The 26,363-nt window shown below is 35.4% G+C and overlaps 1 protein-coding gene across 1 annotated transcript in view; it reads left to right on the top strand.

The window, feature by feature from the left end:
- The window catches only part of cog5 (component of oligomeric golgi complex 5), a 115,013-nt gene that overhangs the window by 50,699 nt on the left and 37,951 nt on the right, over nucleotides 1–26,363 (top strand). The window contains exons 8-12 of the mRNA XM_041257631.1: nucleotides 6,186–6,351; nucleotides 7,005–7,117; nucleotides 7,246–7,323; nucleotides 19,971–20,052; nucleotides 23,823–24,027. Of these exons, the coding sequence (XP_041113565.1) occupies nucleotides 6,186–6,351; nucleotides 7,005–7,117; nucleotides 7,246–7,323; nucleotides 19,971–20,052; nucleotides 23,823–24,027 (644 nt within the window). The remainder of the gene's footprint in view (nucleotides 1–6,185; nucleotides 6,352–7,004; nucleotides 7,118–7,245; nucleotides 7,324–19,970; nucleotides 20,053–23,822; nucleotides 24,028–26,363) is intronic.

The following is a 26,363-nucleotide window of genomic DNA, read 5'->3' as shown; positions in this document are numbered from 1 at the left end:
ATGACCGACAGTAGAAAGGGTGAAATTCTGCTTCTCAGCACCCGCATCCTGGAGTACACAGGTATTATTGTCCAATCAATCAAGTTTTCATGAATGCATTCTCTGGTTAAAGGGGATGGCAGTGTTTGCATGAAATAAAAGCGAAAAACCTAGTTAAGTAGCTTAAATATATGAGGTTTTACTAAAGTTTAGAGTCTTTTTAAGGCGTAGAATTTGAACTGTTACCTTACTTTTATATTTGGCAGTTTTTTAGTTTTCCATTCCTGCCATCTAACGGCTCTGAATCCCTTCAGTGCATGCTGAAAGTCATTCATCCAAAGAATTATAGTGAAGTAAATGTGACTTTCTTGGCATGGCTCGAATTCCACAGACTTGCAGTGTCAATTTGCAACTTAAATTGTAGCTGGTAGGTTTATACAGCTGAGTGAAAGGTTGTGAACACATTATAAATTCATAACTTTTTTTTGTCCTAATCACAAATTGTCCATTGGATGCAATTAGGCGTATTTTGATAGTGAATAGAAGAGCTATGCCATATTTTCACTGATCTTTTAGTTTTTCCCCTGCATGATTCAATTCTAAGAAATGTTGAAGCAGTGACACGTTGGCTTGTTTTAAGTCCCTGCTAAAGACCAATTTATTTAAGAAGACATCCTCTGGCTTGTAGTGCTGGAGATTTATTATAATACTTTTATAATTTTGTAATCTTTTTTTTTCTTATAGTGCTTGGGGTACAATTGTAATGAACTAATCTGTGGCAAATTCCATTTTTACTCTAGGTTGAAGTCTGTTTCTTTTCCTTTTAATTTTGTTGCTTTTTAAAATTTTTTTTTTGGGGGGGGGGTATCATTCTGCTTTGAAAATATACATTCATAAAATATATTTATTGCATGATTTAATAGTTTTGCAGTCTTGATTTGTATTTATTTATTTTTTTGTCTTGCCATTGTAGTTTGAAGGCTTTATTTGTATATAGTTTCTCACCTTGCCTTGCAGAACAGTGCTGAAGTAGGAATTGTTATTTTTGATTTATGCCATGTGTGGTCCACTAGGAGGGATGGCATGGTACACAGAAATCAAAAATTGCATTAAAAACCTTTTGCAATAATTGAGTTAGCCCTGGTATACACTGTAGGTTTCCCAAGGGATCATCAATTTTTATAGAAGCTTGAACTACCTTCCTATCGATACTGTAGCTAATGGTTTATTAAACTGGAATCCTGGAATTTAACCATTTGGTTTTCTTCCCCAAACTCCACTTAGATCATTTAACATATGAATTGACTTGCATGGTGTAGAACCGTTTTGTGTTTTACTAAAGGGTCTGTCTCACTGATCTGGGCAATTCCCTTTACAATTCTCTGTCATCATATTCCAGGTAAACAATTAAGCCAAGAAAGTTACAATAATAATAGCACTGATGATGGTAGTATATAGAGTAGCTCGATATACAAAATGTAAGAGAGGCATTATTTTTGTGAATGAGCCACAACTGATGATGGCACGCTGGAAGCTGGAAATCCCGACAGTCATGTTTGTCTCTGACATTAAATCATGAGAACATTTTTAGTTTGGCAGATCTTTATTTCAAGGTTTATGGTTTAAAAGAAGCTGTACAATTAGTATTTAGAGCAGGGGGAAGAAATAAAGTTGTGTTACAGTTGATCTAAAAAATATGTCTTGTGTAGTTTTAGTGTTTTTTATCAGACAAGGCTGTCTGTAGATTTTAAAGGTAATTTGATTAGAGTTTTTGAGGAGCTTTTATGATTTATAGACTATCTGGCCACAGGCAAAAGGGACCTTTACATTAAAAGAAGAAGAAAAAACTGGTGCTCCTCAAGGAGTGGAAGGAAAGAAAGACGAATGACTTGCTTGGCGTACCCCATTATGTTAATTTTAATATCTTTTTATCCCGCAATGTGCTGTGCAGGGGAAGGGTTTTGCACTCAGACAGTGGATCCACTTGACACATCCATTTATCTACAGTTGATCCTTATAATTCAGTTTTAATACAGCTATGGCCAAATACATGGTGTTAAATAAAAATATGTAATTGTATATATTTGCAATATCATATATGATATTGCAAAAGTCTGTCAGAAGCCATAATAGTAGTACATTATTTCATGTTAGATTTTCAATTTTTTTTTTTTTTTTTTTTTTTTTAAGTATATGAAAAGGTACAAAGCGGTTTGTAATTCAATATTGTTATTTTATTCGGACGGTTTCATTCAACTTTATGAAGCAAAATTCTGTAGGGTGATACAAAACATTTGGCCGTTGCTGTAGTCGTTTTGTTCAACGGATGTCAGTACATTCATTACAATTATATAACTGTAAAGCACATAGTGTTTTTAAGTGGTTTTGTGGTGTTTCAAAATCGTAATTGGTATTTTTCAAGGGGCTTTAAGAGTCCGGGCCAGGGCTTGTTATAAATGATAAATATTAACACCTCTATTTATCTAGCAATTTCTACATGCAAAGAATATTGTTTATTTAATCCTGCAGAATGATGAACTGCTCTGTGTTTTTTTTTTTTTTTTTTTTTTTTTTTTATTTATTTTTATTTTTTATATTACAGGACAAAATGGATAATCTGCTAAAGTTTGTGTAATTCACAAATCTATATATTTCACCGTTTTGTTACAAATAACTAATACAAAGAATACCCAGAGGAGTATCTAAACATTCTTTGCAGAATTACGCCTGCTATTAGAATATAAGAAATTTTACAAACGAGAGGAGGCCATTCGGCCCATCTTGCTTGTTTGGTTGTGTGACAAAGTGCCCGCCCCTGTGTTTATTATCTGTTATATGTTGTGTGTGGTGTGTTAAATGTTGGTGTATAGACATTGGTACATGGGATATAAACGGGTCTGTGTAGCACATGTGTTTAAAAATGTATATTTATATTTAGGCATGAGGACTGCACAGCACTTCACATGCAAGTAAAAAGTAATAATATGTGAGCATGGGGAATTGCACTTTATTAATTCACGTGCAGTTGTACCGAGACTCCAATTGAATGATTGATTAGTAATCGAGTCTTGGTACAGCTGCATAAAAGCAGCATGTTTTCACCCACTCGGGGCTGGGTGTTCGGTGAGTGGAGAATGGGAGAGAGAGGAGGAGAATTAGAAGTAAATATCAATTGCTATTGTGTGCTGGTGGGACCAGCACGATACTTGTTTATCTGCTCACCGTGTTTGTTAGTGTGTCTGTCCGTGCACCGTGTTTGTCTGTGTAGTCCATTTTGTTTGTCTTTTTGTTTTGGCGTAGAGTGCTGTGATCTGTTTTCTGTTTGTTTTAAACCCTTTTATTTTGCAATAAACCGCCGCAAGCAAGCACCATCATCATTTCACATCATCTGTCTTTGTGTTCATTCCTTTTCCTGGTTCTGACGCCGCCCACTTCGGCCGTCTTTGTGACATGTTGTTAGTAGCTTATTGATCCCAGAATCTCATCAAGCAGCTTCTTGAAGGATTCCAGGGTGTGAGCTTCAACAACATTACTGGGTAGTTGGTTCCAGACTCCCACAATTCTCCTGGTAAAAAAAAAAAAAAAAAAAAAAAAAAAGTACCTGCTATTTTCTGTTCTGAATGCCCCTTTGTCTAATCTCCATTTGTGACCCCTGGTCCTTGTTTCTTTTTTCAGATCGAAAAAGTTATTTGGATCGACATTGTTAATACCTTTTTAGAATTTTGAATGTTTGGATCAGATCGCCGCATAGTCGTCTTTGTTCAAGACTGAATAGATTAAATTATTTTAGCCTGTCTGCATATGACATGCCGTTTAAACCTGGAATAATTCTTGTCGCTCTTCTTTGCACTCTTTTTGTAGGGAAGTGACCAGAACTGGATACAATATTCTAGATGATGTCATACTAATGCATTGTAACGTTTAAACGTTACTTCCCTTGATTTTAAATTCAATTACTTTCGTCTATAACTAATCATTATAGAACGAAACCTTGTTTCTCAAATTTGACTTTACAAATAAGGCAAAACGCACAATTTTCTATGGTAAAATCTTTGCCTGGTACCGATTTCAAATACACTATATAATTTAAACCCAGTTCAAAGTATAATGCACAGCCCTTTCACCTCTGAAGGCCAGAGTTCAAATACAGTTCTGAAGAAATAATTAAACAAATCAATAAAATGCGTTAGGACTCTATAAAACAATCTTGTATGGTTTCATTTTAAATTGCACTTGTATGTAAAGATGAGTTGTATTGATACAATGTGTTATATATGCTTCTTTCATGCTGTGAACCAATCAAAACCTTGTGTTTTGACATGGATTTTTTGCAGTGTTTTCCATTTTGGTTCTTATGGACTGACTTTTTACAAATAAAGTGAATCATACACTGCAATATAGACAATATTTATGTAGCCTGACCCTATCTCTAACTCTAGCTTCATCTATAGCTCTAGCTTTTGTCAGTTCCCACATGGTATTAATCATGTAGCCTGCTTCTGTAGGGGACACACAGGTTTATATTAGAGGCAGGATCTTCATTGTATAATTAAAATATTTTTAATGGCAAAGTACAACATTTTTTGTATTTGTTTTGTAAAGGAAGAGGAGGAGTGCTTTCTGACTTTATCATATATACTTGTTTGAATAGAAATCACTGAAATTGTATAGTTAGTTGTCTTGGTATAGAAACAGTTCATTTACTTCGTCTATAGATTATTAGCTCATGCAGAAAGCAGTGTTGATGGCATGGTAGGGCATTCTTTTCAGAGTGCCCAAACACAACTTTTGTTGGCCTTCAGTCCGCCAGGTATAACAGGACAGAGGCTGAGTGGAAACTAACAATGCTGCATTCCCTCGAATTGTACAAAAGAACCAGACTACTTTACATATGCAATTTATTGAGATTAAGATCGCCTCACCTGCAGTGCTCAGAATATGTCCTGCAAAAACATAGCAGTCCTCCTTTCCACAGATATGAACCCACTGGAATGAGATGTGCATTGCCCCATGGTGCTCAAACTCTTAAGTGAGCTTTACACTTTGTTGGAGTCACATATTGATCCACAAAGCCAATCTGAGTCACCTATGTCTTTTTTTTTTTTTTAACCTGTTTATAATCGCTTCCAACCATTTAAGTCACACAGAATGGATATTGCATTTTTAATATTATTTTTGAAAGCGAGATAAACACGTGTGCTATAATGAAACTCGTAATTAACTTGTCTGAGAAATTCCAGAGTTGCGTAGAGCCTTTTTTTATTTGTTTCATAGATAGATTTCACATAAAATAAAAGATTTCACATAAAAGTTACATTGTACACAGAGGTCCCATTTAGCTGTGCTCTGTTTAACATACTGGCAGTTTATAATAAAATACCATTTACAGGAGGTGAAATTCAGTTACTTGACATGACAAATTCAATAAGAGCAGTGATTGTGGAAATCCCTGCATTGTATCTTTGCAACAAAAAAATGGGTAATGAAGATGCTGAGCGACTTTCGGCAAGAGCTTTTAAAAGTTTTAACAAAACCCTTGATTGATTTGTGAGGGCTTGCTCAAGTTACTGTAATTAGAAGTGTGATCAGGTGCAGTTCTTGAAGTCAGACATCTGTAATCTTCATTAAAATATCATTAGGTACAGTCAGTTAACTTTTCTAAGTGCCTTTTCTAAACAGATAAGACTGCTTAAAATCAGTGTAATTTGGGGATTAATTTTATTATGTTTTTTTCTGAACATAAATTTGATTTAAGTGTGTAGATAAACCTGACAGATTATTTGAGCAGATATAAATACAGAGCCCTTTGTTTGTTTGAAAGATACCTGTACAAGGAAACATTTGTGAAGATGCCAAATGAATGTGGTAAATGAAAGGGTTGATTTTCTTTTATACAAATACTCTGTCTGCATATACCTTTATGCAAGTATACCTAAATGTCCAGTTCAGTCAGCCATTCTGTTCCCTCACCTTTTTGATCTCCTTGCACTGCTTTCCTGTATATCAATGGGAGCCCGATTTTTGAAATTCAGGCATTTAGTTGGAAGTGCCCAGCCTAGCCTAATCATGCCCTTGCTGTTCAATTCTATTTCTCATATTACCACAAATCGCTGAAAGGTCAACCGATGATTATGTGCCAAATCAATAACTTATATAAAACTGAAAAGTTTTTTTATTTTTGTTGTTTTTTTTTTTTTTTTTTCTAGAACCCTACCCAAGTGGGAACAGCACTACAGGTTTTCTACAACCTAGGAAGTTTGAAAGAAACCATTAACAGTGTGGTTGATGGGTACCGTGCTTCATTAGAAGACAACGTGAACAGTGCTTTGGATATCAAAGTCTTAACACAACCCACACAGGCAAATGCAAGAGGTATGTCCACTGTACTCTGCTTGATGAGTAGCTGGGTCTTCAATCAAAAAGTGCAACGATCAAATCCTGTCTGATGATAAACCGCTGTGCTTCACCTACCAACGCCCAGCATAGTGTGTGTGGGGGGGATTATCCATTATGACAGGGCTGTCTAACTTGGCTAAAAGAGCCTTCGTAGCATATTTGTGTTGTAAATAAAGCCCTTGTTGACTCTGCCAAATGCTACCACTTGCCTTAAATGGGATACTTTGAAGCCTAAAACAAAGTCTTTTGTATCTTGTTGAATGGCTCAAGAGCCATAGTGGGAGTCAGGCCGCCAGAGCTGGAGAGAGAGGGAGGGGGATCAGGGTCAGGAGGTCCATGCCACCTCACTTTTTGCCAAAAGAAACGAGTGGGTATAGTACACAATGTTTAGTTGCAGTTATACTGCGTATACTTCTGTTTCATCAGATGTTTCTTTCTGAAAACCATTGTACTACCCTGTAGCTACACTCTCAATCCTGGACCTTGACCCCCTACTTTTAGAAAGGCTCCAGCGCTGTTGGTTGGATTGTTCTGCTCAATAGCTATATAAATTACCTCTGCTTTTTGTGCAGTTTGTGAACATTTAATGTATCAACCAATGTAACATCTAATTTAAAATGTCTGATTAGGGGGTCCTGGGAGAGCAGTAATGCCCACACCAGGAAACACTGCTGCATTCCGGGCAGCCCTCTGGACAAACCTGGAGAAGCTCATGGACCAGATCTGTGCTGCATGTGCACAAGTAAGTTTAAACAAGACTTTAAGAATTGCATTTTTAATGTACCAGGAATTAAAACACAATTACATGAAATGAGATGCTAAAATATGTGTGTTTTTTTTTTTTTTTAATATATATGTATTTTTATGCAGGTGCAGCATCTGCAAAAAGTACTCATGAAGAAAAGAGACCCTGTCAGCCATGTGTGCTTTATTGATGAAATTGCCAAGGTAAGTGGATGTTGTAACTACCCTCTTTAACCATTTCAGCTCCCCAAAGTAAAGTACTGGCAGGGGGTTCTATGGGGTTCCATTCAACCTGGTCTGTCTGGTGTGCAAGCTGTACAGCAGCAAACCAACAGCTATTTAAATATGTATATATTGGATTTTCTTTCATTGTAGTACAGTTTATTTGTAGTATTAGTTATTTGTTTTTATTTTATATTGATATCATTTGCTTGTTGTTATTGCAAACAAAATATTGGGCTATAGATCTCCCCAGTACCACTGCAATACATGTGGGTTTCTGGTCAGTAACCATGGAAACAATTTTTTGCATCATCTACATTTGTGAAGAATGCCCAGATCTGCTAGACGTGTTCCTTTAGAATTTACGTGGCACACCAAAGGATGTCATTTTTTTTTCAAATTATGTAGCTTTATATCCTGTTTTAAACAGTAAGTGAAGCTAACTCTTCGATCCAAACAAATATATATTGATGGGAGACAGATTTAGTGACTTGAATAAATGCAGCCAAAAAGCAACATAATTGATATTATCATTACCAAGATTTAGACACTTATCATTTTCCCTGTAAGGAATGCAAAAAATCCAAATAAATGTCTTTAGTCAGTAATAATGCTGGCCAGGTAAACCTAAGGACAATGAAATGGTGACAACAGAATGTGTTTTTTTAACAAGGTTTAATTAAAAGAAAAAAGTTTTACAGTAATAGTATTCTGTGTTGCATTACTACAGTGCCTATTGTGAGGTCAGTGTTGTAGCTAAACATAAATTTACTGCAGTAAAGAGAATTATTTTATTATTCTTATCGCTTACGTTTGCATTAATGGCTAAGCTCGTGTAAAACCTCATTGACCAATCAGGTTAAAGGAATTCTCAGATTCATTTTCTAACAGATTTTTTTTTTTTTCTTTTACCAATTGCCCTAATGTTGCAAATTCGCCAAAGCAAGAATATGTTCACAAAGTACTTTATCACCAAACTTTTTTTTTTTTTGGTTCGTTGGATATTTATTTGAGCAATCTCTATTGCTGTAGTTTCTTTTGGGCAGAGAGGAGGATTATGCTTGTACAGAAATCTATTTCACAGTGTATTTGTTGTCAAATACTGCAGTGTGTCAATATCCATTTGTCTTGTTTGTTTTAAGTATGCTTTCTCCCCTATGATTTGTTAATAATCTGAAGCATCAGATTTGAATATGCAGTGCAGGCTTTCATTTTCTGCTTTGTATTATTAAAATCCTAGCTAGGCCTCCATGTTCCCGAGTTAATGGAAGGGTTGGATCAGCCGAAATTATTTGTTATTTTGTACTTTCTTTTGGTTATAGTTTTTTATTCATTTTATGAATATAGTTTTGCAAAGTGGATATAAAAAAAAAAAAGAATGGATTAGTTATGCAGTTTTGCTTTACTGTAACTGCCCATTTGAACCAAATGCTTTGGATGCTATGATACACTATATAGTACATGTAATCTTCTAAAGAATGTTACTGTTGTATGCTGCTTGTGACAACAGTGTAGATTCTTTAATGAGAACTGATTTGCATTTTGGAGCAACTGAAGATATATGTGTTCTCGGTTTTCTTTTATGATAGAATTTTGTGTTATGGTGGTCACTTTGTGTTTAATTGTGTTTTACAGTAAGTGGGTATATCTGTTTTAAATTTATTTATACACCATTTTCTCTCTCCAATCAATACACTTTTTTTAAATGTAATAATATACATTATTTAAAGATTACTGTTGTATATGCAAAAACATTCCCTGTTCCCTAGCGCTGGTCACCCACCAAAACCAATGCCACTTAAATGTCTTGCTGAATCCTGTTGTAGTGAAGCTTCTCGTGTGTAGTTAGTACTGTATTATATTTCCATGAGGGTATTATGCACTCAATATTAATTTCATTTGTTTGTTTCCTAGTCTTTCTACAAAAAAGTAATTTTTTTCATAATCAAAATCTACCTTTCAGAAAAATGAAATGCTGATTCGGAGCAGTGTCGCCATGTGTTCACCCACATATGATTTTGATTATATTTTCCAACCCATTACCTTGATCTCCATTTGCCTTATGCAGCTATCACACAGAGCGATTTTAGTATGGTGCTGTGCACTGTAAATTCAGGTTTACAGCAGTGACTTGATAAATTGTCATCCTCTTACAAAACCCTTTCAAATGCAATTTATAACCCCCCCCCCCCCAAGCAAGACCACTGGTATTATTAGTATTCATATTCATAGAAAATACACAGCTGTAGTTTTCAGGCTTGTTAATTTTAAATGTGCATTTTCCACCTCATTCTGCTGAACATGAATAATGCTGTTCAAAAGCCTGTTACGCCGGCAGTGTACATGTTGGTGTTGAGTGATTAAATAAGTTATGTCCTTGACGATTACAGATGTTGACGAAACTGAGTAACTGTGCATTAGCATGCATAGCCATGTGTCTGGTACCTGCCAAGTAGCAGCTTTACGGTGTTGTTTTTATGTTTTGTATTGAGCCTTCCTGTTTTAAACACTGTACTGTACTGATTGTCATTTGCACATGCTTCTAAAATGGAAAATTACCTATATGGTAACAGTATCTTTGGAGACAGTCAGCATGGTTTTAGGAAAGGGAGACCGTGTCTAACTAACCTGCTTGATTTTTTTTTGAGGATACAACATCGATAATGGATAATTGCAAAGTATATGACTTGGTTAGTTTAGATTTCCAGAAAGCTTTTGACAAAGTCCTGCATAAAAGATTAATTCTCAAACTGAACGCAGTAGGGATTCAAGGAAACACATGTACATGGATTAGGGAGTGGTTAACATGTAGAAAACAAAGTACTGATTAGAGGACAAACCCCAGAATGGAGTGAGGTAACCAGTGGAGTACCACAGGGATCAGTATTAGGTCCTCTGCTATTCCTAAAATACATTAATGATTTCGATTCTGGTATAGTAAGCAAACTTGTTAAATTCACAGACAACACAAAAATAGGAGGAGTGGCAAACACTGTTGCAGCAGCAAAGGCCATTCAAAATGATCTAGACAAGATTCAGAACTGGGCAGACACATGGGAAATGACATTTAATAGAGAAAAGTGTAAGGTACTGCACGCAGGAAATAAAAATGTGCATTATAAATATCATATGGGAGATACTGAAATTGGAGAAGGAATCTATGAAAAAGACCTAGGAGTTTTTGTTGACTCAGAAATGTCTTCATGTAGACAATGTCGGGAAGCTATAAAAAAGGCTAACAAGATGCTCAGATACATTGTGAAAAGTGTTGAATTTAAATCAAGGGAAGTAATGTTAAAACTGTACAATGCATTAGTAAGACCTCATCTTGACTATTGTGTTCAGTTCCGGTCACCTCGCTACAAAAAGGATATTGCTGCTCTAGAAAGAGTGCAAAGAAGAGCGACCAGAATTATTCCGGGTTTAAAAGGCATGCCATATGCAGACAGGCTAAAAGAATTGAATTTATTCAGTCTTGAACAAAGAAGACTACGCGGCGACCTAATTTAAGCATTCAGAATTCTTAAAGGTATTGACAATGTCGACCCAAGGGACTTTTTCGACCTGAAAAAAGAAACAAGGACCAGAGGTCACAAATGGAGATTAGACAAAGGGGCATTCAGAACAGAAAATAGGAGGCACTTTTTTACACAGAGAATCTTGAGGGTCTGGAATCAACTCCCCAGTAATGTTGTTGGTGCTGACACCCTGGGATCCTTCAAGAAGCTGCTTGATGAGATTTTGGGATCAATAAGCTACTAACAGTCAAACGAGCAAGATGAGCCGAATGGCCTCCCCTCGTTTGTAAACTTTATTATGTTCTTAATGGTTTTATTTGTGAGTGATCTCATCCAGTTTATTTCTAGCTCAGTCAATATTTGTTTTAGGGTTTTTTTTGTACTGCATTCAAGATACAACCTCATTGGAGGCATTTCAGATTGATCACTGATGTGCAGATTAAATCATAATTATTAAAAACAGTTCCTAACAATGTCACTGCTGACGACCCTTTTTCCTGTTTCATCTCCTCTGCCCTCTCCACATTCATACAGCCACCCAGGACCGCAAAGCAACCCTGATGGGAACATTTTCCATGTTTGGATATATATATATATATATATATATATATATATATATATATATATATATATATATATATATATATATATATATATATATATAATTTTTTTTTTTTTTTTTTTTTTTTTAATCCAGAAATATACTTTCCATGGTTTTCTGGGATAGTTTATACACACCCTTTTGTGGAATGTGTTATTGTAAAACTAAAATCAGAATTTTAAAAAATAAATTAAAAAATGTTTGGAAAGTGTGCATGGTGGAGTGGGGCAGGTATTTCTCCTTCAAACAATGTTTGTTTTGTATTTTATATTTTTATGATTTTCTTTTAAAGACAGATACTGATGACTGACAAAAAAAAAGACTTATTTTAAAGGGTTAAAACAGCCTACACTTACCTCTCCTGGGCACTTCTGCAATCAAACAGTGTAGAAGTAACAAAAAAATAAAGCAAATGCATCTGAAAGCATTACATCCTTAAAACATTGCATCTTTAAAATATTGTTATATTGGCATGAGTAAACACTTTAGGCATTCTCTATTAGATGTGCTTAACAATGATATGCTTTTATCTCTTGGTATAATTTATACAGTTAGGGAATTGTTGGGTGTACTTGATCTCCAGTTCAAAACTGCTGTCTAAGTGCTATCTTGTAGGTTTTGTTTGTTACGTTCTCCATAACGGCACATCTTTGACAACAGAAGTGGCAGAAGGCACAGGTGCCATTGTCCATCAAATCAACAGTACGAAGGTCTCGAAATCAGGATGTGTTGTAGTAAGAATACCTCTGTTAAGAAATGGAAGCAAGACTAAAAGGCTAAAATATGCACAAGAACACAGAAACTGGACTGTGGAACAATGGTCAAAGGTGCTTTGGACAGTTGATGGATGTACAACGACACCTGTGCCTTGTGCCAGTTCTGTTGTCAATTCAACACTTGACTTCTTTCTATTCCTTAAGGATATTAATACTTCAAGTATTTCTCATCTTTGCTAGACAGCTTTTTAGGTCTTCCAATTGACAGTTACAGATGATGATTCTCTGAAATTGCTGATTTATGCTTCGGATACCACATCTTGAAAATCAAGTGATGTGAGCTATTTCACTCAATGTTTTTCCTTCTTTATACAAGTCAAGATTGTTATAATAGTAGAAAACACTAAGTAAATTGTTGATGCTCATAATGAATCTGAGTAGAAAAATACAACAGCAGTGTGTGTGTGTATATGGATAGATAGATAGATAGATAGATAGATATGTGTGTGTGTATATATATATATATATATATATATATATATATATATATATATATATATATATATATATATATATATATATATATATATATAATATATATAGAAATGATTGGTTGTATCTAGTGACACAAGAAATACAAAAATTGCTTTTATAAAACAAAGATCAAGACTTTCTACTATTATCTTGATGTCCTTTCTTCAAAGATAAGCAAGACATATCTGCTTACTGTTGAGCCTGACACACTGTACTAGATTCTGTTAAATTTATAATTTGCTAAGCTTCGTAGTCCTTTTTATTGTTTCGATAATTATGCAAGATTTGTTACCTAAATGTTATACGTACTGCAAGATAAGTGTTCAATGTTACTACCTGAACTTAATAGATATATAATATATCTATATATATATATAACATCGTATATATATATCTATATATAATTGATATCTATATATATAATAGATACGTATAGCATTTATTGTGGCAGGAAATAACTTCCTTTTTAATAAACCTGCTAATGTAATTTGTGACGGTATGTATTTCACTGGACCCTGCAGTTTAACACCGGTTTCAAATTCAGACAAGATTACCCTTCCAAGTTAATAAACAGTAGCATAACTCTTGAAGCAATACACTCCTAACTGCTTTTCCTTGTTTGTACCCCATTGGAAAATAAATAATCCTTCTGAAGGACAACCTGAACTGTGTGCAGCTAATGCCATGTAATTATTGGAATTGTTAACCATATTTATTGGTGTTCTGTGGTATTATGGTAAATGCATTTGCATATGTGATATTTAACTGTTCATCATTATACCGCTAGTTTTGAGTTTTATTTTATAAACCGAGAGCTCCACATGTTGTTAGACAGTAATGGATTTAAAAAAAAAAATGTAAAAGCTTTCTGCAATTGAGCCAGGACTATAAAACAATCTCCACTCTGCTGTCCAGTATATTCCCTTGTTTTGTAGCTGTATTGTAGTTCAGTCTGTTCACTCCTTCCTCACTGCCTCCACTTTACTGCTCTCGTCTCTGGGGAAGTAGCCGTGCCACCTTCCACCTGAGCTGATTGCCCTTTAAGACAGCTGAGGTAGCCTGAAGCCCAGTTGTTTGAGATTAGGCCAAACCTTCTGTTAATAAACATTCTCAAGTTTTTTGACCCCACTGTGCACGAGACCTCAGTTCTTCGTCAACAAGCGAGTCGACTGGGGTAGCACGAGTGCTGGAAGATTCAAGGCAACAATTGATGCATTTGGGCTGTATCATATGTACATTCTGTGTGAAAAGATCAAAAGAATAAACTATAACATATACCACAAATATCCTTTTAAGAATTTTGACTAAGTGCATACTGTATGCAGGCTGGTTCTTTTATCATTTGTGTTTTGAAGTTTCATGAGAGGATTTTTAAATACCTTGCAGTCACCATATTCAGCTCTTTTAAACACAGAAAAGAACCAGAGCTTTCTGTTACTATGTGCTTCGCTTTTCTACCCCCAATCTAGTAATTATGCAAGGGCATTTGGTCCTTGTTTCCAAGCTGTCCTTTAGGGACAGTGTTGAATTATCTGCTTAATTTACTGGTGATCAATAGAAGTGAAAATTGAAAGTAAAAATAAGAAACATGTAACCGTGCTAATTTTAGTTCCTCCTTTTATTTGATTAATTATGGATTTCTGATTCTGGGATCGACTGCATACAGAATATTGGAAGATAATCTCCAAGGTCTGGTCAGGGTAAATACCTATTGTACATACCTGCTTGTGTTAAATACAATAAAACATGTCTATTCTTGAACCTGGCATGATTTTATCATGTGTTAAACTAGTATGAAAAACAAAATCAAGACGTTACTTATATACTCTCATTTCTCATCGGTGCCATAATTTAATTGCGCAGTTGTTATAGTAAAATGTCTGAACAGCGACATATGATGAGCTATCTCTTTAAAGAATTGTGCTTATAAAAAAAGCTTATCAAAACCCAACACAAAAAAGAGCCAAGTGCAAAATTAAAAATCGCAAGGCAAACGGTTCCTGACATTCTGAAAAGAAAATATGCCTACTTAAAAGCGAAACAAAGAAAAGCAGAATGGTAGCAGAAAGTGTCTGAATCCCGCTTGCAGTACAGGATGAACAAGTTGTTCTATGGGATTGGTTTAAATAGGCTTGTGGTAGTCATTTTATTGAGGCATTGTTGTGTTTAAAGTGTGCTGAGGCATTATTTTGTTTAGTGTACTGTTATGTACAGTAATTTTTAGATTTTTAATCATTTTAAATAGTTTTCTCATTTTATCTTTTTGTAGGTACAGTATTACATTTTTCCCAATAACACTAATCTAGCACACCCTGTAATCCAGCACAATTTTTTTCGGTCCCTGCGATGCTGGATTGTACAGGTTTTACTGTATCTGATTGGGTGAAAGTAAGAAACCAACCACTGATACAATGCTGCAGAACTTTACCTGGTTTCTGTTTGAAAGCTATTGCTGCTTTTACCATAGTATAATCTTTAATGGCCCACTTAATAACTTATAAACCTTTTGAAATATTGAGTGCCTATTCACATAAGCAAAAGCAGACTGCCTGTGTAAAAATGGTCATATAAGAAAGTTTGAAGAAGATGTAGGTAGTCTTGAAATACCCTATTAGTCATCAACATACAGACGTTCTTGATTGACTTGCGCAATAAAAATGCTTCCTACTCGTGCTTTTTTATGTATATATAATTCTGAATATATAATTGTTCCTGGTATACGGTTTTTATTCACCACAGGAAGATGTCCCAGTAAATCACGTGCCCTGATGAAGTGGTTTATTTAAGGACATACTCCTAAGGGGAATAAAAACCGTATACCACGAATGATCATGCAGGATTCTGTTTATACTGCAAGTGTATATTTGGAATACATAGCAATAACATTTGTACATTTTTATTTATTTATTTATTTATTTTTTTTTTAATATTAAATCAATTAATTCAGGGATTTTTTTTTTTTTACCTGGTCGATTTTTACTTTCATTGTCAATAGACTATGCTTCAGTGCAGATTAATTTTGAACCCTGTTTATGGCCTCTTCAGAACCATCTTTAGATAGAACCTTGAGCTCAATTGAGCTGTCAATTTACATCCTCTCTGTTTCCTACATTTGCCGGTTTTAATGAAGGGGCTACAGGCTGCTCAGAAGTCAGACACAGGCAGATCAGTAAGTGGCATTTCTTGACAAATCTCGTTCTCATGGAAATTGAGAGTCCAAATCAAAACAGCAATATAAATCTAAAATTATTTCGGACGTTTTAAGGCATAGGTGTAGAAAGACAGGCCAGGCTTTTCAGCGACGGACCAGCTGAGAGATTTTGAATATTAAGTTTATGATTTAAATTGGTTCTTAATTCCAACACACACACCCCTACCTCATTTTCATTTCTCAACACTTTATATAGTTATGGAAGGAAAAAAAATGACCTTTTAGAGTGTCAGCTGCAAGCGCACTCACCATCAAGACTTTCATTGTGTCGGTGGTGATTACGAAAACAGAACCCACAGGAGGATAAACTGTAAGCGATGTGGTACATGGCCATGGTTTCGAACAAGTAACGGCTCAAAGAGAGCATTTCATGTGTTCAGAAGAATGCCGTAGTTTTACGCTGGCCCGTCTTTCTGCACCTGTGCCCAGTTTATAGTTGTTATAAAACACGTATAGGTGGCAGTATTGTTTGAACTTTCAACACGCAGCTCTGTCCTGAATTTCAGCAGCACAGCAGTGGGTTGGAATGTAAGCAAAGGCACTAGTCCCTATAAGCATGTTATCCCACCCATGTTATCTCTCTCATGTTATAGCCTGCTGTTAATTTTTTTTTTTATTTCGTTGGGGGAGGGAGGTGTTTTGAAGAGAGAGAAATGCAATAACGTAACAGCCCTTGACCTTATACTGCAGTCTCAGGGACAACCGAGTGCAGCTGTAAATCTCAGGCATTATCAGATGATTGGACATTATAGCAAGCCTATAGATCTTGAACACATTATACATTGTCCAAATTCATGATTTATGAAGGATGCTGTTGATTGAGTTGTATAATTGCAGAACAGTTTAACAAGACAAGAGCCATAAGGTATACTAATTGATAATAGTCTAAAGCAGTTATTATGAGAGCCGTTTTAGTTATGCAAGTTTGCATGCATGGAATGAAATAACTTGCAGGTTTATTATTTGCTGACAGTTTGCGATGACATTTTTATTATGAGAAAAAGCTTTTGTACTATGATGGTTATTAAAAATATGCATCTGTAGTCACTGGTTCTTTGAGCTAATTAATTAATTAAATTCAAATGGTGTTGACTTTAGAACTGTCATACTTTTCTACTGCATGCTTATACAGTGCATACAACCCAATGTCTTTAGACTCCAAAAAGCATTAATTCAAGTTGAATTAATTTGGCATTCAAAATTCATGCTAGTAAAGCAAATTAGCACAAAGAATATACTTTGATGCAAAAGTGCATTTTTGCTGAAATGTTCTTTCAGTGCATTTTGATTCATTAGTTAATCCGTAAATGACAAGCAACTCCCCAAGATGGCAACAAAAAAAGCATTTTGCATGCAAAAGCAGTAACAGTATTGCATTCATATATATTAAGGAAACCTTTTCAATGCACCTTTTAATCACACTGCAAAATTGCATTGCGTTTCTAAGCAGATTCAAATTGATAAGGCATTTCCCAGAATTCAGCTGTTTTATTTAGGTTTCCGTTTTCTTTCTTTTCCATACTTGTTACATAAACCAAAAAGTACATGACCATAACCGGCTCTGTTTATTTAACTCATGATTTTGACACTTTTGGTTGTTCAACCATCCTCATTAGTAGAAAAATACAGCACTCCTGAATGTTCCTCTATCTACAACATGAGGATCTCCTATTTTTGAAAGACCTGTTTCTCTCAAGGTTAAAGGAAATTGTAGTGGCAGACAGCGACCTGTGTTCTTGAAGAACACAGAGTATAATGAAAAAAAAAAAAAACTGATCTTTTGCTTTTTTTTTTTTTCCACCTCCCTGTGGCAGTGATTTGCCCAGCGGTACATACTGCTGTCTTGCAACAGCTGGATTATTTGTATAGAAACATGTCTCTTTTGACAAGGCTTAAGGAGATCCTTTTTTGTTCCAAGAGGTATAAGTGTAGGTTATCTTTGGGAAGGCAGTGACCTTCATCCACTGCTCCAGAGAGGCAGGCAGCTGGTGGAGGATGATTTGCCACACAGTTGAAATGATAATCCAGTGCATCACATAACTCATTTAACCGGGCTGCTCTTACTGTAGGGAATTGCATTTTAAATGACAGTGATACGCGTGCGTTTAAATAGCAAATGGCTTTGTTCTTTGGTGACATCCTTGGTACAACCCTAGTTTCTTTTTGTCACTTCGATTTGTGATTTATACATTCTTTTAATGGTTTTCGCATTATAGTTCCTCCAGTGCTTTATAATTGGCAACATGCTTGCCAAGTGTGTGAGTCTGCTATTTATATTTCATGATATTTAGTGGTTTGCATTGTAACTCAAGGTCACTTCACATACACTACAGAAGTATTGTAATGATCTGGGATATGTTTACGTAATGTGCTAAGTGTTTAACTAGCGCCCCATCATAATAAAGGAAAATGTGTCTTAACATGAGTTTTCAAGGGAGACCCATAATGCTTGTAAATAGATATCAACAAACCTCAGCCTTATGTAGCATCCATTATTTAAGATGAATGTTCTTGTTTGTGACGCTGCAAAAAATATGAAATTGCTTAGTTTATTTTGTGCTACAGCAAAGGACACCAGGGTCGTCTTGACAGATGACCTCATACCAGTATATTCCAATGTGTGTTTTCAGCACTAGGATGAATGCATCAATCACAAAGTGGGTTGATGATGGATTATTACAGTAACTTGTAAACATTCTTCAAAATGCATCTTGACACTTTGCAGTGGGGCATTCTATAAGGAAGCACTGAATAGTCTTCCCTACCTAAGCAAGCAGCTTATCTCACAATGTTATTTATACAGGCTTGTTTCTGTAATGGAATTGCATTTGGAGTTTGTACCTAGATATAGAAAAGGCCTGTTGATTTTGGCTTTCTTTTCCAAGTCTGTAAAGGTAAATACATATTAAAGCAATGTTGCTTTTTTGCAGTGACAGGCAGATGAGGTATCTGTTATTAAGGCACGCCTAGGTGAAAAAGTATAAATGCATCTTTTCTGTGTCTTAAAGGTTTTCTCAAAGGGAAAGCAAGGTCAAAAGAAATTCTGTTAAAATGGAACAGAGACACCAATCCTAAAGGAGTACTAACAAATGTTTTATAAAGTTTATTAACATGATTACAGGCCCCCCTTTTATTGAGCTTGTTTTGATTCTTCACTTATTTTTTTTAACATTCATTAAGGTTATTCAGTACCGATCCTGCATCCTGGTACTTTTTTTAGGTACATCGAGTGGTCAGGTTGCAGAGAGACATTTGGAGTGAGTTCAAACTATAACCCATGAAGTGATTACAAATACAGATACCAAGAAGCAGCAACAGTGCGATCTTTTAAATACATTCATATTCCAAATTGGAATAGACAATACGAGCAAAGAACCTAAATATTTTCAACAGTAAAAAAGATTGACAATGTTGCTATTTCCAGTGCTATTAAAGAGTAAGTAGTGAGGTTTTTAGAAATATAGCGTTACACGTCCCCACATGTTGCTACAACTGTTTAAATAACGTACCTGCAATTTTCCTTTTCATTGTTTCCGAAATGACCGCTGTAGTGCACTAGTAGCGTAAGGATTATTGCCCACATTATCAAACAGGTAACACAACAATAACGATCCATGATGTGGTACAGAACTGAAAAGCCAGAGCACTTGTTATGTGTGTTTTTTTTTTTTGTTGTTGTTGTTTTTTTTTTTTTAACTGCTCTTTCTGCAGTGATTTAGAGGACAGATCTCAAACTCCATTGCACTAGAGCAGCCATATTGAAAAGAGCTTTGAAACACTTTAAAGTTTAAGTGTAAAAAGTTGTCAGGGTGAACAATGAAAAAAAAATCCAGGTACATTATTTTAAACAGTTGTAGCAACACGTGGGGATGTGTAAGGCTACATTCTTCGGAACCCAGCTACTAACTCTTTAAGATAAAGCATGCAGTATTGAGTTGCGGATACTGGAGGTGGTGTATAGAAACCTTCTGAGACTTGTTCATAATGTTATTGTATTAAATACAATTTTTGTAGATGATTTCCAATTCATTTGACATTTTATTTTATAGGATGGCCAAGCAGACATCTTGTGTACATTTTGGAATGCTGTCACACAGATCCTTTCTATTGAGTTCCAAAAGGCTACAAACTGTAAGTATAATTCTCTATATGTAATTGCCCATGTTCAGAACTAAAAAATTTTATTTTTCAATAACACAGAATAATTGTACATATGTACAATATAGTAAGTGTTGAGTGTAAAGAAAATTAAGGGGAATATAACATAACGCCCCTTGTGGAAATCAAGATTATTATGTATTTTTTATTGGACCATGTCAAGCTCATTTGAGACATTGATCTTCAGTATCTGATCCAGCCAGTGAAGAAAAAAGAAAAGTGTGTGTTATTTTTTTGCTTTTCTTTTCGTAATTGCAGTGCGTCCTTCCTTTCTGATTCTGAGCTGCCCAAAGGGAGTGGTTAGAATGCGTCATAGTTGACTGACTGAGCTATGTGTTTTATATGCAATGATGTCTCCTAAATCTCCTAAGTCCTACTGTTACCATTCAGCTTCTCCCATTCTTTCAGCTTTCTGTCAGTTTGACACATTTCAACTTGGCTGTTTGCCGGCCGTAGTCATTTTAGATTGAATTACCCAGAATCTAGGTTTCTTTAAACCTAATCCATAATTCTCTATGTTGGCTGAGGTATACAACTCAGTAATTCATACTTTCATATTGTGTCTGGATCTACTTAACAGATTGGGGAAATAAAACCGTAGGAATTCAGTTCCACTGCAAAAACACCTTTTATCACATTTCTTAAAATACTACTACTCTGACAACAACTAATAGTATAAATTCTAATTCATTGTTAAAAATGTGACCTTTTTATATGTTCAGTGGTATTGTATTCTGTGTTTGTTTATATGCAGTATATTCCTCTATTATTTTCATGTTTTTTGATTGTTTTTGTAGTTTTAAGATTTCACTTTGAGGAAATGTGTGTGCGATAGGTAACAGAAAATTGACATGTCTGGGAGACTGGATGGTCAGGGCATACTTTTATTATTGAAGTCACTTAAGCTTAGTTCGGTATACTTGAAAGCTGGATGATGATGGAGGAAGAGGGGGAAGACAATGACACAACATACTGATCAAACAGTGTTCTAAAATGTATAATTGGGTTTTGATTAGATATCTTTAAACATCCCAAACCCAGCATACAAGACAGGCCCACCAAGTGGAAAATGTCACTGAAAACGGGAGGAACAAACGAGGAAAATAAAAGCACTTTCTACTAACTTATTGAGTTAATAAACGTATAGGGGGCGAAACAAAAATCCTCTCTGTCTCCTTGACCTCTCAAACTTGTTGCAACTTTTGACAAAAATTGCTTGTGAACGGATCAGACTGGTTGGTAGGCCTCCATCGCTGCAGTGCAGTGTATAGACTACAGTTTAGTGTAACTTCACTTTAAACCAGAACGTTACTCTCTTTTTTGTCTAGTTCCTTAAATGAGAAGTGTTTGTACTTATAATGTACATACAGTAATGCCAATAAACATGTAACTGGTCAAATGAGATGGGATGCATGATTTTATTTTTACTTGTAATGAGTCGTTTGTGCCAAGTCAATTCTGGCAATACTGCCCAACTCAGTAGGTACTGCATGTAGACCAAGCCATTATTTCTATCCTTCTGTTATGAAAACTGTTTGTTTTTTGTTTTTATGTTTAATACTGTCTATACCTGTGTAGACATATCCTCATCTGACTATCAATATTAAATATGGAAATACTGAAGAGTTTTAAAAATGGATTTAGTTCCAGTATGTGGCTTAAACCGTCAATTTTATTATTTTAAATAACTGCTTTAGTCAAGTTGAGTTTTTTTAATCTTTTCTCTTCAAGTGCATGTATTTAAACATACAGCAGGATGAAAGGCCTCACATTATCTGATTACTTGAGGGATGTCAAAACCGACACTTGATTTATAATTTGTTCCCCAGCTGTTTTATTTTTCATATTTTGAAACTAGAACCTTTTTAAAATATTTTGTTCATGGCAAATATCTGAGAATAATGAAATAATTGATGAGGTGTTGCAGTTTCCAGTTTAGCCTCAGGTGTTCAATCTACCTTGGCAAGCAGAGAATAACAAATTTAACGTCCAGTTTTATTGATGTGGTTGAATCCCTTTTATTCGGCATGAATAAATGTCAAGGAGGGAAGAGGTTGCCGTTGATGTGTCAAATCAATTTATTTGCCACAAGAATGCAGATTAATGGTTTATTAAAAATAAGAGACTAATTCTCTGTTGAGCTGACAGCAAGATTCAGTGCTTTTTAACTCTGTTTTTTTTATTCTTGCTATCAGGTTTTGATTGGAATTTTCTTTTATTAAAAAGTATTGTTGATTTTGCATAGATACATCATAGTTTCGTGTTACTACACCTAGAGAAATAAGTGATGCCTCTGTTTGTTTATTAGCAGTACACGACGCAGGAAATAACGGCAATTTGTACACAGATGGAATTAAATTGTGTAAATGGTTTGCTTCGGCCGAACCTTTAACTTGGAGATTTTACAACTAAGCTACAGTATAGTGCCAGTCAGCACACCAGATAAGCTGCATATTGGGTGTTTTTTACGCATTGAAAAAATATGATATTAAAATTTAATGTGTAAAAATACACATAGCAATTTTACTGCCCAGCTTGAGTTTGCATGTTATCAAGCTGCTTGTATTTCGTTGGTTCCCGGTGTTTCAGTGGTCAATTGGCAAGCAGTAGCTAGAGAATATTTGGGCAGCTAATTGTAGCCTACGTTGGAGTTGCCAGACACACGTGACCAATAAGTCCTGGTTTTCAATCGTTTATTTACATTTATTGTTTGTGACTGGATTCTTGATCTTCAGGGATTCTCGACACACCTCAACCTAACCTACCAATTTACCTATCTGTCAACAGAATTTTTGGAAGGTAAATCTGTGTAATAAACACAATATTCTGTGTTTGGAGAGAGTTATATCAAAGTGATCACCTAAAGAATATAATTTAATTTCTTTCTTTGCATTAGTGCAGTTTTGGTTCAGTTTTTTATTTTAAAGATTTTCGGAATTTGTTTTTGGTGGGGGGGTTGGGGTTACATTTTTGAGGAGCGAGTCTGTCGACTTGGAAGGGAAGAGCCAGGAGTTTCACAGCCAAGTCTGAAATACAGTGGAAAATATGGAATGAATCAAACTGGTAATTTTACTAGTCCTGCGTTTTAAGAAATACCTGTTTACAAAGTTTAACTCATGAGCTATTCAAGTAATGTTTTTTTTAATTAAACTATGTGAATAATTCCAATACGTCATCCATTACTTTATATGCGCCATGATAATTTAGGGTAAAACTATAAATTGTCAACATTGTTTTAATGCTTTGTCTAATGCCTTCCACAGTATTATGAATAGCATAGTTTTCCTTGTAAATTGTAAAGATTGTTGAGTGTGAGATTTCAGGTATCTGTTTCTTCTTGCTTTGAGTGGATCTCGCACTGATGTACTTTGTTCACCCATAACTTTAAATCCTCAATCATAATTTTCTGAGGCAAAACTATCAATGTCAAGTAGAAGGTTTTTAAATCATGCCTTTATCTGTGCAACAGATTCAACTTCTATTTGACTTAGCCTTGTATTTTTACTTAATCTATATAGCAGTATTTAAATGACTGGGTTCCATGAATTCAAGCTGCCAGACCCCAGTTAAATCTGGGATCTGATTACATGTATTGTTTCTCCCCTATAGCTGCATGTACAACAGAACATCAATAAATGACCTGAGACTAATTTACAGCGTAACAGCTGTTTGTGTGGTTATTGTATAGCAGATGTGTTAACTGGAATTATTTATTTATTAATTTATTTATTTTTATTTTTAAGCCTCCTCATTTCTGAAGCAGGCGTTGGAGGGTGAATACCCGAAGCTGCTAAGATTGTACAATGATCTGTGGAAGCGTCTTCAGCAGTACAGCCAGAGCATTCAGGGCACTCTGACTGGCAATGGGAACTCAGATCTGCCTCCTGAATTGCTTCCAGGAGATGTGGATTTGCAGGATATTTTCATGCAGAAGAAACAAGATTATGAGTAAGGTTTTTTTTTTTTTTTTTTTTTTAATTTATTTTCTTATCTGTTTATTTTTTTAAATAGTGTGAAGGCTCCTATTTCTCAGAAATCACTTAATAATGAAATTGATATTGAAACACTTATTTAAATGAGGTTTCTAATTAAAGAAATCCAATTACACCAATTTTAATTAGTCGTTAAAATACCATTATTTTGCTTAGCGAGATGCAGTGAGCCTCACATCACATGATTTACACAGTTCCTTTAGTAGGCTTTCTGTTATAAATGTATGTGATCACTTTAGAACGAATACCTACAGTATGCAGACTAAAACAAATAAAATAAATCTTACTACAGAGGTCAAGCTCATTGGTAAAGCTGTGAACACCAGTGATACCAGAACAAGGTTCTGTAGTGACAAGTGTCATCGTGTCTTTATCCGTGAAGAGAAAGGTGGAACGAGAGTGCTGTGTGTTTCAAGAGAAATGGGGAATTTCGTATTTCTTTGAGGGCATGAATGGAAAGCCAGTGTGCTTTATTTGTAAGCAAAATGTGTCTTGTGAAATAATACAACTTTAAAAGACACTATGAAGCAAACCATGGCAAGAAATATGATAGATATACAGGAATAGTAAACAATATTTACTCACTGTTTAATTAGTTTTTTGCATTCCACTTAACAAAAACTAGGATTGCATCTTGAAAGAAAATTAAAACATTGATTAATGAGTTTTGCAAGCATGACCTGTTTCATAATATTGCAGACAGAAACGGACCCCAGTTGTAGCGGCATTAAGAATCCAAGCGTACAACTTTTATCTTCCAAAATTGAAAGCTGTTTTATTTAGCAAGAGTAATGCTCCAGCAGAGTAAATCACACTGCCGGCTTCCGCAATCTATATATAATATAAAATCTCACACAGATAAAATAATTTCTGACTGACACAGACATTAGTTGTTTGCCTTTGAATACATGTGAAAAACGTTCATTCTTTTGTTTGTCCCAGCACTATTTTTTTTATTTATTTTTTTTTACGTGTATTCTAGTGAATAAAAAAAATTATATTCCGTGGGCCGGATGACATCGCTCCGGGGGTCGGATCCAGCCCGCGGACCATATGTTTGACACCCCTGCTGTAGGGCATTGTGGGAAATCTTATTGACAGAAGTCCTGTTTTATGCTTGTCTTTTTTTGCAACGTTTACTACAGTGCAAAAAAGTTTGTGTAGACACAATGACCTACCATAGGAGTGTAACTGCTTCGCCCAGAAGGTGAGGAACAAAAACTGATTTGGGATGGAAGGAGGTGATTGTAGACTGTCTGTAAGGAATCTGTTGCAACCTCCATTGCTTACACTGCTGCTCTGTATGCAGCAGTGCATCTCTATGTACACGCATGTTGTAGTCTCTAAGAAGGAAGGCCAGAAGAGAACTGGTAAATATCTATTTTTAATCAGACCCATGATAAGAGGAAGAGACTACCTGTTGCATACATTTATTACATCTAAGGATTGGCAACTACAAAAATTATCATTCTGAGAGGATAACCTAATGTTGCCAGGAAATAATTGAAAAGCCACCCTCAGTGTAGGATGTTTGTAATAGAACTAAAACAAAAAAGCTGCATAATTTCCAGTGGAGACAAGAGCTACAGTGTTTATCTGCTATGGTAGATTTTACCTTGTAATTACAAAGATCGGTGTGAGTCAAATTTCATTCAGTCTTTGCTTCCCAACTTTTTATGATCCCAACTAAATCTAGTAGCTTTTTCATATTAAGTATATACACACACTGTACCATTAGAAAAGCAAAAACATATTTATCACCCCAGCTGGTGAGCAAGCTGTTAATGGAAACTCCTTAAACCATAACAGGACTTCTAGCCCCAAAGTTCATGAGAAAATACCCAACTACTATCCCGGTCTCATTTCCCCTGTGCTAAACTTCACCCCACCGCAGCAAGAGGCAGTCAACAGAAATCCATTCTAAATTGAAAGAGTGGCCAGGGGGGGGGGGGGGGAGTTTCTCAGATCTAAGCAGGGTTTATCCAAGAGCCGCCCGATTCCTACAACCAAGGGAGATGATAGATAGAACAAATTAAATAAATGTCTATCCGATGCAATTTACTGGGTTTAGTCTTTTCCTGTACATAATGTATTCTATCCAAACACATCTTGTATATACTGTTTGAGAAGAAGTTCAAGGTGCTAATTCTCAATAAATCACAGAAAGCATTAGAATTGGCTGGCAGCCAGTCTGAAAGCCACATCCTTCCCAATCTCTATAACCCAGGGACACATAAGAACATCTTCAGTCCAACAGCGGCCTTCCATTTTGAAGCAGCTGCCCACCTGATA

This window comes from Polyodon spathula, chromosome 8 (genome assembly GCF_017654505.1).
Source record: "Polyodon spathula isolate WHYD16114869_AA chromosome 8, ASM1765450v1, whole genome shotgun sequence".
NCBI lineage: Eukaryota > Metazoa > Chordata > Actinopteri > Acipenseriformes > Polyodontidae > Polyodon > Polyodon spathula.
This window is presented reverse-complemented; position numbering and strand designations above follow the sequence as displayed.